Raw genomic sequence first — 20,249 nt, 5'->3', positions numbered from 1 at the left:
CATATTCCAACTTTTCATGTGTTTGAGAAACAAACTGTTGGAAAAGCAATCCACTTCTTAGTCTACTAAATCTGTATGAACTGGCATTTCACTACATTACCTTCACTGTTTTGCTGTATGAATCTCCTGTGTTACCCAAAGTGCTAGGCACTATCTACCTACGATATACGTAGTTCAGTAACAGCTCCTACAATCAAAATACAGATATTTATGCCACCCCATTGATGGCAGAGGAATCAGTGGAGAACCTTCAGCAGATAGCAAGGAGAGATGAAAAAAGCTCACATTTTAATGCTGATCCTACAGAAAATAAAAAGCAAAGGGATGCCACATTGGGACATTACTAACAAGCTGACTTGAGACTTGGAAATGTGAAGACTAGTTTTTCTGTGAATGAGCTTAGCCAGAACAGTTCTAGGTGTTATGTGGACTGGACACTAGAATGAGGCATGGTACTTTTAGTGAATTTGTTAAGGCTCTTTTTTTGTGTTCTAACCCACAAAAACTGTTAGTTAAAAAACCCCGTGGTACTTACTGATACTTAATGAGAAGTGTTGCTCATAAATGATTAAATGATTATACAGAATTCATTCACTTGAAGAGAGCAGGGATATTTTCCATACCTCAGGCATTACATAGCGCTAATGCTCTAAGAAAATATTTACCAACGGAAAATCCTACTGACGCAGTCAGATGATGCACTGTAGCCACTTCATGGTGAGAGCGTGATAGCACCTGCATATATCTGACTAAATGTCTTGCCCCAAGGAAGAGGGAAAGAAAAATTGGTGATCAAAGAAAGCAGTCCTGGGTACCTATGAACATTAGTACACATATTTAATTATATGAATCTGTGCACATTGAGAGTCAGATTCTGTCAGTCCTCACACTGAGCAGAACCTGGGTCATCCCTTTGATTTCAGTAGCAGTGTGTAGAGGATGAAGCACTGTTTGGGGTGGCCATGTGTGACAGATTCCAGATTAGAGATAGATTCAGCTGACATTATTGCCTGTCATTAAAAATTCAGCATCTAGCACCACAAAGATCTGTTATGCTGAGGGCACATTTTTGTTTTTAGCAAGGAAATAGGTACTGCATTACAGCCGTCACTATGGTAACTCCTCCAGAATGGACTCACTGAAACACATTTCACCTGTGGCTAGTGGTGACAAATCAAATCAGAAAGCTGGAGAATGGATCCTCCTCCCACACCAGTGTAATAGAGGATTGACTTCATTTAGCTGAGTTATCCAAGTCTAAGATTAGCATGTGTGAGAAAAGGGTCTTGTTCCTTATTCTTCAGGATGAGAGGTTTAAATATTATATATGCATGGTAACAAAATTTCTGACACTGGTCTTCACCAAGAAGTAACAGCAATTCACTGATGTGCTGCATTTCCAGGCTACAGCCAGAACAAAGTAATCCATTTCACATAGCCCTCTGCCAGCTACCCTCATGCGTCCTGCACCCTTCTTTCTCACTGTGTGAAAATTCAGATAGTTTCATTTTAAAAGCAAAAATAAGAGGAGAAAATGAGTACCTAAAACTAGAAACACATATCTGCATATTACTGGAAAATGTATCTCTCCCTGAGCGCATTTTAAATGGTACAAAAGTTCACACAGTGCATATTGGTGACTGTATTTCTTCGGGCACTCTCTGTCTCCATCTCTGAGGCAGCAAGCATGTGTATCGTATATTACTGTGGTTGTTGTGGTATGTATTATATTTATTTTTATTATAGAGCAGATTAAATGGTCACGTAAAAACCATGAAACAGGGGCAGGGCAACAATAAGATCTACAAAAGCCTTTCAAACCACTCCCCCCCTCCAAAAAGAAGGCAAAAGTACTTGTACACTTAGCACTGTCATTTCAGATGTTTCAGAGTCTCTTCTTCTGTTGATTACTTTGAAAAGAATCTTTACATGTACCAGTGAGTAACAAAAGTGCTAAAAACATCCAAGTCCTCCTAGATAAACAGCATGTGTAAGGAGACTGTGTTTGTAGATATAAGCTCCCTAGTCTGCCAGCTACATATGCCAAATCACTGAGAGTGTCGTGGTCATTTACATAGGGGAGTTGCTTAAAAAATGTCTACTGAGAAAAATAACATACATGGAAAATAGAAATAGCTGCAATTTGGCCCAGCAAGAGCTGTCTTCTAATCTGGTCCCCCCCGCCCTGACTACCTTTTTATGTGCAACCCCCATTGATGTAACTGATCAGCCTGCAGATCCCACGCATAGATCTGCTCATTCCAGTAAAGAATCCTGGTAGGAAAGTGCAAGAAAAATCTTTAGACAATAAGCCTGAGTTAGCTGCTCATGGGTGCAACGTATAGTCACATCTGAATGTTTTCAGAGTTTGCTGTTTCACCGGGCACTACTGTTGGAGTGAAGAGTATTTAGCATCACATTTGAATTCAGCAAGAGTTGTAGGTGCTCAGCACCAGTAGAAATTAATCCACTTCAGCAGTAATTTAGGTCCCTTCTGTTTGTTTGGTGCTGAACAATGGTATGAAATTGTTAAGCACCACTGAGACTATGGCATTTGATGCAGGAGCATGTGCCTCACTGGCTAATGAAAATCGAGGGTTAGAGCCCCACAAGCCCTCTGGTAATTTCATGCTGGCAGTGTACAATGTAAAACACACAGGGACCTAAACACTCTCCAAATGCAGAGCCTGAGGTTTTTATAGTTTTTTTTTCACTGAACATAGGAGAATATGGAGGAACAACATGCAGCTAACCAGCTGGCTAGGAGAATTGGGTTCTCATACTATTTGATTTTTTTCACACATTGACCTGTATATATTTCTCTACAAAATCTTCTTAATCTTACCTTTAAATATACTGAAGCGGAAAACCTTGCTGAACTGATATCCAGATCTGTCGAATTTGGGACTTAATACTCTGATAGCCATTCTGCAGGCAGAAGCCCTGAAAAAATTCGGTGAGCATGTTAACACCTCAATTAGTTTGCAACAAGTTTTTCATCTAGGGAAGGGATCCAGATTTTCCTTACATCACTTGAAGATCTGGAGCTGTGCTTCTACCCAGGGCCCTCAGGTGAGAGTAGATGAAACTTGCCACTTGCATGCTAGGTTCCTTCAGCACAACATCAGCTAACGTCATCAGTATTGGAAGACCTGGCTTGGTTTCAAGCAAAACCACTGCAGCTAACATTCGGACCCGAGGATGAATTTTGTGATTCAGGAAAATCTCAAGGGTAATAGCCTGGACCTGAAAATAATAGATACGTTCAAATTTACAGTATGTTTGAACATTTTGTTAATAACCATTCATCACCGGTGAATGATCTCTTTATCACTAGTACAGTAAAAATTTGTATTATTTAATTATGATGGCAACAGTGTTCCTGGTTTCATAGTCTGAGGGCTGGAAGGGGCATTATGGTAATGTAGTCTTTCTTCCTACACAATCAAAGCCAAGGAACTTCACTGGATAGCTTCTACATCAAGTCTATTATCCCTTCTTGAGCTGCAGCAAAATATATTTGTAGCATAACCACTCTAGGTAAAAGAGATTTCATAGATCCATTACCTACCTGAGAAGTGGTTTCAGTGATCACTTATCCCTACCCATAAAGGCATGCCTTACTTCTAATCATTTGATCTCCTGGGGCCCTTTCTGCTAAATAATAGAATAAAAATGAAATGAATAAAACCAGTTTACTAACAGAAATCTCTATGCCATGTAGGCAGCTTAAACCCGAAAGTTTATGCAACAAACATAATTTCCACAGTACTACTTGTGACCAATGTGTTTGACCTCAGCAATATTCACTATCAAGACTAATTTTGTACTGGAACCTTTGCATTTTCCATGAGCTGCGCTGAAGCCTTTGACCCCAACTTCAGAATGGAGGTGGATGGTGTAACACTGTTCTGGCAGCCCCTCTGCACAGTCCTGTCCTGCCTGGGACAGCGCATGTCCACTCTCTCAAATGAAGTCTGATCCAGAAGACTTAACAAACTTTGGGAACACCTGATTGGTTTTATTAATTTGAATATGTTGATTATCAAATACCAAGGTAAAAGTGGTGACAAGGATGCAGTAGCCTCTTTCTAAATGTAACTACCTTTTCAAATTAAACAATAAAAAAGACAGACCATGTATTAAGCCTGTTTAACGCAAATATGGGTGTGTAGCTAGCTGCAAACCAGGCATTAAACTGGTTTTTGAACAATGAAAAATCCAGTCATAGTCATTAACTTGCTCCGGATCAATTTTCTCCAAAGAAAATGCATAGAAAACGGAACTAAACCGTGATCTGGGTCACATGTGGAAAGCCAGGCCAAAGGGCAATCAGAGACACAGCATTGTTTTCAAACACCAAATGGGCTTTTTTCCTTCCCCAGCAAATACCCTAACTCCTACCCTTGCTATTCTCTCCTCCCACCATGCTTTTTCCCATCTAGCTCCTGCATTCTAGTAAATTGTTTCTTTATTCTTTTGCTTAAAAGCATATGCTGGCACACTATTGTCTGTGGATCAATATGTGCACTCAAACTGAGAGTCATATGCAAAAAATGAGTATAATGGAAAAACTGATACAGATTAGTAGAATAGTTAATAAAAGATTTTATTTTAAGTATAGACTTACAGAAAACAAAAAATTTCAATATCAGGAAAAAAAAATCTTGAAAATGCAAAGTTTCCTTTTAGAAGCAGATTGCTTTAAGGTGAAAATGATTGTAAAGTGATGTCTGTGATGGATTAGAGTATGCCTGTGTAACCATTGTATGTGATATCTAATCATTATCTCCTTCAGGGACAAAAGTCACATTTAGTAAATGTTCTGTTTATGACTTAAACCCACACAATGTCTGTAAATTTGTAATTAGGATGCAAACCTCTAGTATCTATTTACAATAAGATCTGGTCTTGAATTACAATTAGATGTGACACTCAGTATTAAATGTCAATTCTCTGAAAACCTTGTTTTGTGGTTCTCTCACATACCAAAGTTGAAGTAGCACTAAACACATTTTGGTCAATAATTTAGCTTTCTGTCTAATGTCCTTGGAAAATAAATGCTTGCAATGGAAATACTGATTTGTCTTCAACAACAGAGTAATGAATGTATCCTTTTAATGGGATTTTTGTTGCAGTCTGAAATACTAGAAGTTAATGTCAAAAGGAATAAGACATGCCAACTAAGGAATCGTTAAGTATTTTGAACCTCCCCCATATTACAGCTATATTTGAAAAAAGGGTCTGCTTTCCCCTCATCACCCATCATAGATGAGCAGCCTTGTGTTGGATTATCATAAGTGCAAAGGAGGCAGCTTTGTTTCCTTACCATTTTTGGGTCTTTCATGCCTATGTTTTTCAGGGCCATCACAGCAGTTGCATGGACCTTGAGTGGCAAATCTGAGGCACCAGCTGCATATCCTGGTAAAAATTTCTTGATGTGCTTGATGCTGGCTGGATGTCCTACATTCCCAAGGGCTTTCAAAGCCAGGGAAATTTCTTCTGTGTTAGACTTGCTCAATGCCTCTCCTGCAAAGCCATGAAGTAGCTGAAAAAAAGAAAACAAATCTTCTGTTGAGTTCAATTCCAGCTCTTATCTATATCCCATCCCCCAGCCTATTCTGAGGTTTGACTTTGATAATTTCAGTTTGTTCAATTCACTTATTTTAAATATTTTCAAATTCTTTTTGTCCTCATGAATAGGACATTTTATTCATAGAACAAGCATAGCCAAGAAAGCTGCAATAAACAGCTTCTTCATCGCTATGCCTTAAAGTTATCAAGTATGATTTTTAAAGGAAAAAATAATGGCTAGGAGCTAGTTCCCACTGACTTTCAGGGTGAGCTGGGAACCCTGCAATAATGCTGTTTGAATATCTCTGTCTCATGGTTGAAGACAGGTGCTAAAATACACATACAGTTAAATTCTTCAGACCCTTAAGTAAGATTCCTGAAGATATGGCTAGTGATGGTGCCCTTAACTTCAGCTGTGACAGCCACTTTTTAGTGTGGATTAATAGGTGGCAATGAGATCATCAGGTCTTCTTACCGCCTTTGTCTTAAGCAACTGGATCACACTTACGTTCACATGGCAAGATTAGTAGCTGTCTGAAGGCTGAATATGAGAAAAGAACTAAATCCTAGTAGATAACTGTTTTCAATGCTAACAAATGGCTCTCAAAAAGAAATGATGTTATAGAATAATTTCAATACAGTTCCCATGTTTTAAAATATCACATCTGAGATCCATCGATGGTGCAGAAACAGTTCATTTGATATTACTAATCAAATGAATGGACATTTGAAATGCATTGAATAAGCCTGTACAATCATTTGCTTTGGGAAAGAATTTCCATTCCCTGGCGCTGGGCTTCTCACATTTAATTAGCTCAAGAGCATTGGTGGCTATCATAACACAGGAGAGGCATGTAGGAATGTCGGCCGTGCCTGTGTACTACAGGAAAAAAATCACGGCAGGCACACAATGTATTGGGAACACCCTGCTCTTACTGGGGATGGTGGACTGACCAGTGTCGAAGACTGAAAACACCTGTTTCTCTTTCCCTCTCTATCACTGGCTTAGTGGTCAACCTCTGTAAACCATGACATGCATCTCTAGAACTAGGAAATGCTATTTACTGCCTATTTAAATTGTTTTCAGGCCCGCTGATTAAAAGCGGTGCAGAACAGGGAGGGTATTACTATTATTAAAATCTTATAGTCTATATGGATGACAGGGCTCTGCTTCTGGCTGAGAAATGGTTGGGCTACATGACTTTGGGCAAAAGCCTGGGCTTTTGTGTCACTTAGTTTATTTATAAGTATATATAAGTACCTATATTTAAAGTACTTCAGAGTAGTGCCATGGGGCTTCATTAATAATTGGCAATAAAGCACTCAGAGATACTCAGATAGAAAGTGCTATGAATTATATGCTTCTTCCTCTCACTCTCTTTCGTGTGTTAATCTAAAGATAAAAATGCTGTATTTAACCAACTGGGGTTCCTTTCCCCAAAGGAAACACTGTAGTGAAGTGAAATACAGGTTTCTGAATAATGAAGAAAGAACTCAAGACTTAATTTTTCTTTCAAATGATAAATAACAATGTGGTTACCTGGAGACACTCAGAGCAGGAGTCTGATGAAAAGCACTGTTTGTGGCACAGTGACGCGTAGCTGAGATGGCAAACCTTTCCAAGTACAGTACTTGAGCGTGGGCAATGTTTTTTCACGATGAGCTGGGGAGAAAGCAGTTGTTTGTTACCACCATTAATGAAGAGCAACGATATTAAAAAATATGTTTCTGCCAAATGCAAGGCAAAACCAGGCTTTTGATGTTTTTGTATCGATGGATTTATAGTTAATTGGTGGATATTACTGTATTTGACAATGCAATTGTAAAGCAATTCCAAGTAACATCTGGAAGGCAGATCTGTTGCTTTTATAGTGTTTCAGATTTAAATTTGGAATTGGCTGTAATCCAAAGGGAGGAAATCACCCAGTTATGGAATGGAAAAACACACATTATTCAAGAAACATTCATCATAGTTTTATAATTGCCTCAGCTATAGGTACAAAAAACTTCAGATACATTGTGAATGGACCTCAGTACTTTGGGAAGACAGGAATATTTCGCATAAATGTAGGAACTGACAGGAGGCACCAGCCCACTGCTTCCTTGAGTGGGAAGCAGAGCATTACCGCACAGTAACAGCCAGGCTGTCATGGCTTTTACAGAGGGCAAAACTTTAGTCTGAGATTCGTGGTCTCTACCGAGGGTAGGCAGAGATAAGTTCCTGCATCTAAGGCTAGAATTAGACCCTGCAGAAGAGGAAAAAATTGTAAAACTCATTAGACTTTCTCCTACGTGGGCTCCACATTGACATAATTCCCTTGATTTTGATAGATCTGCTCCAATTCATACCCATCCTGCTAGGTCAATCAGGATGAATACATGGATATAACAAATATGTATTTCTTACCCGCTAGTCTTTGTAGACACACAGTTAGAAATCTAATCTGATGTAACTATAAAGTACATTTGGACAAAAGGAGACTAGAGACCACTGTTTGCAGCAATAATCTCTGTCCCTGAGAGGTATCTTTCTTACTCTTTCTTTCCTGTTTCATTCTGGGTTCATTTTTGCCCTTTGGATTTGCATTCTCCTCCCCTTAAGACAGTTAGGAAATAAACTCTTTTCAACCTCACTAGAGGATATAAAAGGTTTATATTTTCAAAGCCTTTGCCATCTTGTCAAAGGAATAAATATGACAGATGCTAAAATCAGTAAAGAGTGATTCGAGAGTGTTTAGAGAATCCTACCGTTGCTTCCTCCATCACGTCCCGAGTTGGTGTGCTTGAATGCAGAGCCACAAGTACCGTCTGAGCCGCTTCCCAGTTGGTGAGTTCTTGCCTTTCCATTTTATGCCTCAAGAACCTGAGTGCACGGTGACTGGCAACTGCAGGAATTATATCCAAAATGTAGCGCCTGTAGTGGGAAAGGCAAGGACCATTTTCCAGATCTGCATTTGAACATAGTCATTCCAGAGGGTCTCCAACAGAGTTTATCAGCAGAAGAATCACCACTTGTATTGCTTGTACCTGTATGCTGGCCGACTAGAGAACTGCTTCCACACTGACTCATAATTCTCCTCATTGGCTGCACGGAAGAGGTGCATAAGCTTGAGGGCTTTTGCTGGTGCATCGCCGGGAAGCTGTTCAGACGTGGTCTCCACTAGGTCTTGCAGGCTTTCCTCTATCTGCAGGAAGATTAAAATGCAGGAAGCTCACACGTATTGTTTCCCACATACACAGATTCCAACCTCCAACAAAGAGTCTGTCCAGTGGCTGAATTTTACCTGGCTTTCCACATTTTTTATTCTGAATAAGTGGACAGGAAGCTGAAGCAATTCACTGCCAAACTGGTACTGAAGTGACTTGCGATTCTGGAATTCTTTTGGTGGGACCTCTGCCATGTCCTTCTGCACGTCAGTCAAAGCAAGTTTCTGCCTGGAATGGAGAAACCCAGGGAGATAACATCACAAGATGCAGGGCACAAACTAAAAAGAAAACAGTAATTCTGCCTCCCTGCATTGCAATGCAACTGCAATTGTTTCAAAAGGGTTTTGTTATTGAGGGGCAAAGATATTTACAAACAAATACATTTGGACATGATGCTCAGAACTATACTCTGAGAAAGTGTGCACTTGCACAGCAGGGCTCAGATCAGAGCCGGCCTTTGCCTTCCTTTGGGAATAACATGGCATGAGAATTTAAGGAAGAAGTGGGAGGTGAGAAGCTGTGGCCTGAAGAAGACCACAGGAACTGTGTGTTGTGTCTTAAGGAGTAAATTAAGGATTATAGGAAAATAACTGATGGGAAACTTTTTCAGAAATTATCACTTAATTTAAACCTTTTAAGAAGTTCATAAAAGCTCTTACGTGTCTGTGCCTCCTGGAAGCTTCAAAAGGAATTGAAAATTGTTAAATACAATAAGAAATGCTACAATCTTTTTACTCGCACTATTACAATTCCCTCCCCATTTTGCTTGGCAAGCTGAATGTCCTGGGGACTGCAGAAGCTACAAGGTTCTCAGGAAGTTTCTAATTGGATTTCCCAAACAGAAAGTGCCAGATAAATTCAGGATTAGTCTTTGGACAAGTACTCAAGTTTTTGGAAACTTTTCAAGGAGCACCAAACCTTCATCCTTTGTTATTAAGAATAATTCCAATGAAAGCCTGTCTTTGTAAACATTTGCTATCTTTGCTACATTTTCAGCTAAAGGGATGCATCCCATCCCACCAATTATGTTTAAAACAGGTAATTTAGGACACTATAATAAAGTTAGGCATTTGTACTGAACAACTGAAAACATTCCAAAGGCCGTATTGCTGTACTACACAGTATCTCAAAATCTCTGTAGAAAATTGGTGTGTTTATTTTGGAATCTCTGCAATGATCTTCTGTATCATTTCTATCCACTCCTTCCATATGGATTGCAGAGAACTGCTGCAGAAAATAGCATGTAACTGCTTTGCAGACAAGCCACTAGAATTTGAATAGAAATCACTACAGAATCAGCAGAGATTTTTTCTCTCTTGAAATTTTATACAATATTATTGAAAGAGCATTTGGGTCAGAAAGTATAATGTCAGGTACACTTGGACAGATTTAGCTCCTCCTTCCAGAACATGACGACTCTATTATGTCTTCATCTTCATCTTTTTGGGAAGAGATATATCTGCCTAGAATAGATGGGAAAATGCTACACTCCAAAGAGAAGAGCAAATGAATACTAAAGATAGGATTAAAACAGTGAAACAATAGTAAAACCTCTCTTGGCTTTGAAAGCTGCTGCAAGAGGCTTATGCTAAACAGGTCTGAAAACTCAGGTCCAAATGTTTTCAGTCCTTGATGTTAGATTTTCTTTCTTTTTTTTTTAACACAGAAAGTGCATTGTAGAAATAACTTCTGAAGACCTGGGTGACATATCCACATCTTCCCAGCTATCTTATATTTGGCCCCTTCTGCTGGGCAATGCAAAAGATGCAGAGAAAGCAGGAAAAGTAAAGGCACTACCCTTTCTGGAGGCTTAATACCTGAGGAAGAATAGTAAGGAAGACGGTCTATGCAGGCTTGCAGAAGGAGAGTTTAAATCAGCAAAAGTCCATTGGCTCCAGACTAATGCTCACTCACAACAACCTATAATTTGATAAAAGCACTACAGTTGTATCTATCTTCACCTTGATCGCATGAGATAGATAGTAAAGCCACTTTCACCTTTCCTGTTCTTTTTTTTTTTGGTTAACCAAACTGAACATGTTCATCATATTAATGAAGTTAATCAGTGATTTATTGACATGAACACTCTGACGTTGCTGTTTCCAAAACTGTATATTATACCAATAGATTCTTGCCGAAGCTAATGGAGCAATGCAAGATTACAGCAGCTGAAGAGTGGGATTGAGGTATATCTTCTGTACAGTGACCTTTACGCAAAAAGCCTCCCTCTTCAGTAGGGCACTCCTGTCTACAGAGTCCATCACTAAAGCAGGTAACTAAAAATTTTTTCAATAGATGATTTTGATGCAGAAGAAAAAATTTTCAAACACTGAAAGTTTGGGGCTTGAGCTAAAAATGAGCAAGGGTATAATGTCTTAGACCATCATATTCTCATTTTGCCCCAAACTTGTTTAAGAAATATGCAAAATTTGCTGCGGAAAAGCAAATAATACATTTTACATGGCTTGTGCCCAATCTTTTTGCAATAAAACCCAATTTCCTATCAAGAAACAGTTTTGATGGGAGATTTGCAAGCAGCCCACTGTACTTAGGAAGTATATCGGAATCCAAAGTCCTATCTAGGTTTCTTGTGAACTAGTCTCCAGGGTCTCTTACTGCATTATTATTTTCCAGGGAACTCTCTTTCAGTGAGTAACTGTCTTTCAAAGTATTTTACTGCAAATATATTAGTCCACAATTTTTTAGATGGAATTACATTTGTTTTGGCTTTTATGACATAAATCAAATATCCCTGAGAAATAAAATAGTCAAACCCTGCCAAGTTTAGCTAACAAAATTTGGATAGTGATGTGCATGTTTCAGATCTACAACTAACAGTGAAAGTTGTTTTTATGAACTGTTTGGGATTTTATGTAATTAAATACTGGCAAAAAATAGGCTGTGGAAGTAAAGGATTTATTTCAGTTATGGAGTTTGACCAGATTACTGAGATGCTGAGTTAGTTGCTGAATTAAAGGCATATGTACAGTACCTTGCTTCTATTATAGCATTTCCTCCTGTTATCTCATTGAAGGGTGCAAACTGGTGGATTTCCTCAACATCAGCTTGTGTAATTACAGCTTCATTACGTGTATATTTAATTTTGTAATTGTAAGTAGCAGTTGCCCGGGAATTCTTGTTTCTCTTTGTAATATAAAAAAGCAAAGAAACAAAGAAAATAGAAAGTCATTGAACTTCTAAATTCTATGAGTAGAAGCTATTACATCACCCACTTCAACTCACTTATTTTCCACGGCTGTTTTGTTCATTGGCCATATGAGCGGTTTATGTGAATTCTGCGTGCACACTTCCATGGGAGAGGTCAGGCATGCTGCCTGGCTCCGTTACTTTTACTGCTAAGAACTGTTAGCTGGTTTTTCCCTTTCCCAAATATAAGTAATTGGTTATTCCCTTGAGAAGGAGACAAATTTTCTGAGGAGAGCAGCAGTATAAGCCACACAATTTCTTATTTCAAAGACAGGATTATAATAAGATGCAGCAGTACCTATCTTGAATAGCAGAAACTGGACATTGTGACTACCTTTTTTACTCAACAGAGTAGGTGAATTAACTCATGCTGATAATTAATGGTTTCCAAGCCAGCTAGTTAGAGCTAGCTGAAGTGCGCCTGCAGTACATGAGTCTGCAGCACAGACCTCTGCTGCTCTGTGGATCTGATTTTCATACAGAAAGAAAATGTTGATAACTAGATACAGCAGATCTGACTCTTCTCTCATTTTAAGTGTTATAAAGCAAGAGATAGCGTGGATGCCAAATGGCGCTCTGTATAAGAATACAAAATACATATACATAGTATCACTCTGATTTACCTGTTGGCAGGTCTGGCATGGATGAGTGTATGCTGAACCTGTGACCATTTGAACTTTCTCTTCACAACTGTTTAGGTCCTTGGATTTGGTCACATAGACTAGGTTTGCTCTCTTGTTTTCCTGAATTACATACGTTGTGTTACAAATACCTCCAATCCCAGCCTGGCAAAAATGAGAACGTGATCAGAGAAGTTCACTCTTATGCAAAGCTTCATCAATTCCCCACATGGACTTTCCTGTTTAATTCTCTATTTTCAAAATTCTTGATAGAAATTATTGCTTTTTTATTCATGGTACCCTCCAGAAGCAAAATTGGGATGATCATTACTTTAATCTCTTTTTTACATGTACAAGTTTCCAGTAAGCCAAATCAGAGTTTCACTGAGAGAACTAAAATTCTCAAGAGTTTCACTGAGACAAGATTTGGAGCCTCAGAAAAAGTGAGTAACAATTTCCAGTTAGAGCTGTCGATTATGAAATACGATTTGAGGAATATTAATAAAAAGTGCCAAAATAATTTGATCAGTCAGAATAAAATCTCAACAGCAAAGTATTTTAAGGTTGGAGATGACATTCTGCCCTTAAAATTTGCTTTTATAGACAGCTTATAAATGCTTATGGAACAGGCCTTGCAATATCAGATGATCTGTCACAATACGAACAGCAATAATTAAAAAGAATTTCAGGATAGTAGAGTTTTGATTGTGGGTTTTCTTGAGTTTGCAGTTTTAGCTCAGATCTTCAATAATATTTCAAGCATATATATTTATAAGAGCTCTTAAATCTTCTCAGTCAGTGAGGAGATTTTTGGAGAGGAAAATATTTGATTGCATTTTAGGAGGAAGGGTTATTTTCATGATTTTTTTATTGTTATTGATAGCATAGCCACTCCAGAGAGCAGCTCTGGGCTATGTCAGAACAGCAAAATGGTCATGTGGTGATTAGGAGGCAAGACATACCCACTTCATCTTTAGCTTAACAGTATTCCTGAAGACACTGTGGCTTCAGTAAGGGCTAGAAATAAGAATTGCCCAAGCTTTCTGAAAGACTTGTACTCTGCAAATACAGGTGTGGGACTCCTCTGCAGAGTGCAGGGTGTGGTAGAGACACCTAGACTTTAAATGGGAACGTCCAGCCCACCAGGCTCAGTGGGATGAAGTAGCCTCCTGCCTAGCTGGACTTTGTAGCTGTGTGTAGTTCACAGCTAGCTCAGACACCCTTACCCTACGCCCTGCAGGGTGTGATGTAGACTTTCCCAGGTTAGTCCTTTAAACCTCTCTGCAGCTCAAATTCTGGGATTAATAGTGCTTATCTTCCTTTGTAGAGTGACTTGAGATTGTCAAGCAAGGGTTCCAATGCTCATTAATCAGTTGCTGTCTGAGAAAAGCAAAGAAAACTTGGAAACGATTCTAGGAGGTGAAGTCACATGTATTGCTCAGCAGCGAGAGTAGGACATATTGCTAACTGAATTAGAAAGAATGAAGATGTAAAACTAGACATGAGAAAATAGCGCTGCAGAATATGCGACACCATCACCCGGGTTTTTATGTGCAACAAGCAGCGTGAAAATATTAAATCATGTGGTTCCTTTCCCAGAAACAACTCTACTTACATAAAAATAAATTTTTAAAAAATTAAAGTTACTCTGGTCTGCATTTTCAATAAAAATAACATGAAAGTATAATAATTTCAAGGTTTTTGCTGATCTCTGAATCGAATGTAGTCTAATCAATGTAAATATGGTTTCGCAAAAACTAAACACATTGCAATTTCTGTGGTGAATAGTAATATCAGATGATTTACCTTGACTAAGATATTAAAACCTGAAAAACAGTGGAAATTCCAACAGAGCATCAACTGCAACTGTCAAAGCTATTACAGTAATGTCATGGCATATATACTGTTTTTCTCCTACAAAAGGAGCTAGAAGAGATTAAAGTATATATGATTGGTAAAAAAGTCAAATTACTGTTATTTTAACTTTATTCTTGTGCTGCATGTTTAAGCTTGTTTTAATACAGTATTCAAATTTTATGTGGGCTTCAGCTTTCACAGGAGGTTACTTTCTCTAGAAACACAAGCCAGATTTTCTAAGGGTCTAATATTGCAAATGCGTTTTCTGAAATATTTTGATCAATCAGATTAAAAACCTGCTATTCTGTTGTCCTGTTTAGCTACAGCTCTATCAAATGTTGTCCCATAAGAACAACTTAATCAAGATTTCCCAACCTTACGTGTTTCTTGTTAGTGAAGTTTATGTCAAGGATGAATTCAGAAAATGCAGCAGAAGACTCTGAAGAGAAGGCTTATTTATTTACAAAGCGACCACAATGGCAAAACCAAAAAGCTCACCTCCTGTAAGCTGTATGAATGCTGCATCTTCTTTATACTTAGCTCCAGCACATTCAGGATCCCTCTGTAGATGTTCAGACCATCATCCGAGACAGAATCGGGAGCCATAAGGTTTCCAACATGGCCATTGCTATACTCAAACTTGATGGGATTACTAAGTTGCCCAGTTAGTACCTGAGTCAGTTTGAGTGATCGAGAGAATGAGCTTGTAGGCCAGACACCATTGTATTCTGCTGCTTCGATTGAGTGAATCTAGAACAAAGGGGGAACATAATTCCTCTTTAATTTTTTCAGTTAACTTTTTTCAGTGCACATAAGCATCTAGAGCTTTACTCACATCAAAAATACACTTTTAAATAACGCAAAGCCTTTTCAAAGGGAAAACTTAAAAGGTGTCATTAACATAGCTAATATCGATATACATATTTCCGTATATAAAAGGAAAGAGAGTAATGCAAATGAGTGTGATATTTCCACAGTCACTGCACTCTGTTCTGTTTCATAGATAATCCATATTGCCAAAGGTTGACTTGTATGAAGAAATAAGCCAGAGAAGAGCCGCATGAAGCAGGTTGCTACCCAAAAGTAGTATGGAAGATCTGCAGGAAATTGCAGGAGAAAGCTAATGTTGCATAAAGCATCATTAACTCCTGTTATGAACTCTGTCGTCTCCCTCGCTGGGGTCGCAGACCACAGACAGCAGTCAGAAACTAATAACAACATGGCTGCTAGGCCAGCCAGATAGCCATAGTTTCAGCAGTGGAGAGCAGATTACAAAAATTGTCTTTCCCCACACATTTTGCTGTGGAGCCGAAGGCTCAGGCACTGGCCCCAACCCCGCTCTGCACTTCACACTCCAGCCTCAACCTGGGGCATATCTAGGCAAGTAGAAAGTTGTGCTCAACTATGCATAACTCCAATGATTTCTACCCCATGGGAATGGGGCATGTTTAGCTTAGTTTCTCAGAGGACCCTTCCCTTCTATATATTTTGACAATTTAAAGAGACTTTTCTCTGACACCTCAGGCTGGCGATGTGATGCAAGACGCGGATTAATTTCTCAAAAAGCCACACAAACTAAATCCTCCTACAGCAAATCGCTGGAGACTGCACTTTCACATTTATTTTTGTTATTGTTGGTGGAGATCACTGCCAACCCCAGTAACTGAAGCTTACCGGGGAGGCTGTTACGGAGCAAATCCCTCATGCTGCCTCTTGGACATGCTTCTGGCATATTGCATACAGGCAGGTTTGGGACTGCTCTGCAGGGTCAGGGCGAGGTAGTTTTCCCCAGCCCTCAGGGCCCAGTCAGGACTTACGCTGTCTGCTAGGTTTTGAACACAGCTGGCAATTCTTACTTGTGGGTTTGTGATGAAAAAATTGTCAGCTGGAAACTGCCCAGGGAACACAGCTTTTTGCTTGGGCTGAATGCGAACTAGTAGGCTACAGATGAAAGATTAATTCCCTGAACCATCCCTCCGAACTGTCTAATTTAAATATAACAGCAGCAAAATAAACTTTTCCCAGAGCAGAAGGGAATAAATGTATTGTTACCTTTAGCTTAGAACTTGCCCCAAGATCTCATGATTTTTTTTCTTTTCTCTTCTTTTTCTTGCCTGAAATTATTTCTGTATTCATTTTTGAAATGGAAACTTTTTTCCGAATGCACTAGGGCAGGTGGAATGGTGTTGGAAGGTTTTGGGGAACAAGAGTCAGTTTTTGGTGAAGACTCACCCCGGCACACCAACAGCTGTTTTGGCAGGAATGGGGGAGGATGTGGGGTGAGGACAAGGCTGCTTCTGCCTCCTTTCTGCCAGGAAAGCCTAGTCACCAGTGCAGACCTGTGGCTCTTATTTTCTTGTTGTTTTGCAAAAAAATCCAGCCATTTGCTAAGCTCATGGAAAAGCAATGTTTCCCGTCTAGATCTATTATAATTTGAACTTACAAAAGTACCTAGTAACAGAGGGCGAATTCAGGCTGGAAGGCTATAGCATTTACAAGCATTTATCAGTCACCAGTCTTTTTAATCCAAAGTTTTCAATTTGCCAAATAAAAGCTTTTAAAAGGATCATTTTTCTTCCACATGTACAGAAGACTAAGTGGAGTTTGTGTAAAGCAATTGAGGGGTGCATTTCAATACACTCATTAGAAGCACGTATAGGCTTCTGTTAGAGGCAAAAGTGTTTTTCACATAATCAAAACTCTTAGTAATTACTCAGCATGCAGTAAAAACATACAATTGAGGATGACAAAGAATGTCATTTGGGACCCTGCAGAAAAAGAAGCCATCAGATGACATTAATTATGCTAAATATTGAAACACATCCAGCTACTGTAGCATGTTTTATTGCCTTTCGTTTGCTGGTTACAAAATCAGTTGATTAAATAATCCTAGGTTTTACAGTTTGGAACATTACTGGATTGATCCAGTAATAAATTATTGTGCATTTCAAATTACATTCCATTGTCTCCCTGACCACAAAGCAGAAGAAATCCTTCAAGCCCAAGGTTCACTTGAGCTGAGAATTACCTGGCAAAGTGCAAACAGAATTTAGGGCACTGCATAAAAAATAATAGTGTTAGTTACATTCTCCCTGAGTAAGCACAATACATGATGAAACTTAATTACTTCCCAAAAACTTAAAAAAAAAGTCAAGTATGAAGAGAATTTTACCTTTCAAATGGAATACATTTTCTTACCCTAATAAGACAAAGTTTTGGCCCAATACCACTAATTTCCACTTTACTTTTTATTCTTATTCCAGCTCTTGCAAGTCCTTTCTCTGGAAGTCCACTGAGAAGCATGCTTTCATAATTAAATGTATAAACCTTGTTTTCACTGAAATCGGGTTCTGCAAAGAAATGGTTCCCATAAAACATTATAGAGACTGTACAGAACATATTAAAGTACCTGTATTAGAATATATGGAACAAAAAAGATGAATTTGTTCATTTTTGTATTGCACCTGAACAAAATTAGCTGTTGTAAAATTATATTAAACATTGATATACTTTTCAGATTCTATTTTGAATTTCACTCATTATAATTATATTAGCTGATAGGAAAATTACTTACGGTAATTAAGATGCTGGCTCCCTGAAAGAGAAGGAAAAAAAAAGAGTAATGAAATGACAAAGCAAAAAAACCCAACCCCAAAATGTTAATGTATTTTAGTATGAAAGGCTATATCTCATCTTGTACATATGGCATAACTCTTTCTAATTAACTTTACTTCTAGTTCAGCACATAGCCAAAAGCCTTTTTTCCCTAAACAACAAAAAAATTGTCATGAAATAATTTTTTCTATAAAATGTTAAAGTTCATGTTTGTAAGTGAACTATATTTAGATTCTGAAACCTTTTCCTGAATCTATTATTTTAAGTTCATGAAAGCAGATAAGTTACTTACCCACCAGGGTTAAAACAAGGGCTAATATCAAGCCTCTCATGATGGCGATAAAGTAAAGGTGAACATGCTGGGTTCTCTTTTATAAAGGCATGTGCTATCACATGTTTCTTTTGGCATGTTAGTTTGACAAATAAGCGTATTTTAGAATGCGTATTGATCAATCAAAAAAGAAACATTTCTGAGGTCATGAATGCTGACAACTTCAAATCACCTCATGATTTCAACTAACTTACTTCCTATGTGAAATAGAGATTTCATTTTCAAAATATCTTGCTTGCTGTTTTTTCCCCATTTCTCCACATTGTAGTTATATAGTAAAACAATAACTAAAATTTAAAATTAAATAAAAATAGTACCTCAATCATAACTGAAATCATTTAGCTTTTCTCCAATCATGTCTTCAATCTCCTGATAATTTGCTCTTGCTAAGGGTCACAGCTTTGCAGACACACATTGCTCTGTCACATTGAAACTCTACTTTTAGAGGAGAAGTTGTGATTGATTTCATAGATTTAGGATTGAGATACCTTACAGCTCATAGACATGCAATAAGAAACTGTCTTTCCATGGTATCTACCATGGCTGTCTTTGCAAGCATGTCTTGTTACCCACACCTGAGAAGACGAATCTTGTTAGTATGACCTTCATATTAGCTTCTGGTTAATGGTCAAAGTTTATACTATGAAAACAGGAGGGAAATTAATTTCTTTGTTTATGAGAAGAATCTAATAAAAAACAAGTTACATTTCCAGAAGAACCTCAGTGAGTTGGGAGCGTCAGGTCCTTCTTAGTGGGTTCTCATGGGGCTTTGGCTGCTGCTACTCTTGGGAAAATGTATCTAGAATTTCCCACTTGTAGTAATAACATTTAGACCAATCCTTAGCAAAACTAAGTCAGGAGGGAGTTTGCTTCCTAACCTTAGTTATACATATTTTTTGCAAGTGTTTAACATTGACTTTGAATTTAAGCTTGTCTTTTGGTCAAATAGTAAATTAAATATCACATAAAAAAACACCTGGGTACAAGGGTTACTGAGGGGGCAAGAAGGAGAGCTCAGGAATGTATATCTGGTATTTTCTTGAGGCTGTGAAAGGTACAACATACTTGCAAATAACGCACATATAGTCAGGCAGCTAGACTCTGTCCTCCAGGAGGAGGCCAAGGCTTTCTCAGGTGTTGCTATTCACCAGGGAGGAGAAGGGTGAAACCTGAGCATGGGTCCTAAGGCCTCCACCACCGGGCCTGAGAATATATTTACTGCAGGCCCCATCAAACAGTCCCTTTACACAATTACTTCATTTACTTGGAGTGATGCCACCTGACGGAGGAATAATGAAGTTTATTATTGTGGTGCCAGTGCACCTGAGCTGGAGTCAGGGATGCAGCCGCGTGGCCCCTCCGCTCTGCCACTGCTCCCCGCAGCTGGGCCGGCCAGACAAACAGGGGAAAGCCAGAAGTCAAATGAGGGCTGTCTTGTTTGGGCACCTTCGCTACCGATACCTCCAGAAATCTTGAGAATTTTAATATCTCAGCTTTCTTTCATAAAGGGCACTTGCACCATAAATGAAACATGAATACAGCCTAATTAACCTGATTAGAGCTATTGCTTCTACACTGCAATTGTCCTTACATAACACATTCTGCTTGAGTAACAGAGTCTTATTATCTGCTGTTGTACTGCCGCCGATAGCTCTGCACTCTCCTTGTTCTGTATTCACTTTGCTGAATTATGGTGCAGTGATGCCATTTCCATCCTGCTAATATATAGCCTAACGACAAAGCAGGGATTAGCAAAACAGCTCCCAAGCAACCGTAGCAGGTTAAAATAGATATAATCAGTTGGCTAAGCTAAGTGATTTTTAGCCTTCAGTTTTCCT

The 20,249-nt window shown here is 38.7% G+C and overlaps 1 protein-coding gene across 1 annotated transcript in view; it reads right to left on the bottom strand.

Moving 5' to 3' along the window:
- Positions 1-18,412, bottom strand: part of LOC127019108 (vitellogenin-1-like) — a 43,316-nt gene extending 24,904 nt beyond the window's left edge. Inside the window, exons 1-13 of the mRNA XM_050901026.1 lie at positions 18,373-18,412; positions 18,040-18,060; positions 17,664-17,815; positions 14,964-15,215; positions 12,612-12,773; positions 11,774-11,925; positions 8,859-9,009; positions 8,602-8,759; positions 8,323-8,488; positions 7,115-7,237; positions 5,330-5,548; positions 3,029-3,246; positions 2,846-2,943 (exon numbers count right to left, since the gene is read on the bottom strand). Coding sequence (XP_050756983.1) covers positions 2,846-2,943; positions 3,029-3,246; positions 5,330-5,548; positions 7,115-7,237; positions 8,323-8,488; positions 8,602-8,759; positions 8,859-9,009; positions 11,774-11,925; positions 12,612-12,773; positions 14,964-15,215; positions 17,664-17,815; positions 18,040-18,060; positions 18,373-18,412 — 1,912 coding nt within the window. The remainder of the gene's footprint in view (positions 1-2,845; positions 2,944-3,028; positions 3,247-5,329; positions 5,549-7,114; positions 7,238-8,322; positions 8,489-8,601; positions 8,760-8,858; positions 9,010-11,773; positions 11,926-12,611; positions 12,774-14,963; positions 15,216-17,663; positions 17,816-18,039; positions 18,061-18,372) is intronic.
- Between the last annotated feature and the right edge of the window lie 1,837 nt (positions 18,413-20,249).

The sequence above is a fragment of the Gymnogyps californianus genome, chromosome 8, assembly GCF_018139145.2.
Source record: "Gymnogyps californianus isolate 813 chromosome 8, ASM1813914v2, whole genome shotgun sequence".
In the NCBI taxonomy this organism is placed as follows: Eukaryota; Metazoa; Chordata; class Aves; order Accipitriformes; family Cathartidae; genus Gymnogyps; species Gymnogyps californianus.
This window is presented reverse-complemented; position numbering and strand designations above follow the sequence as displayed.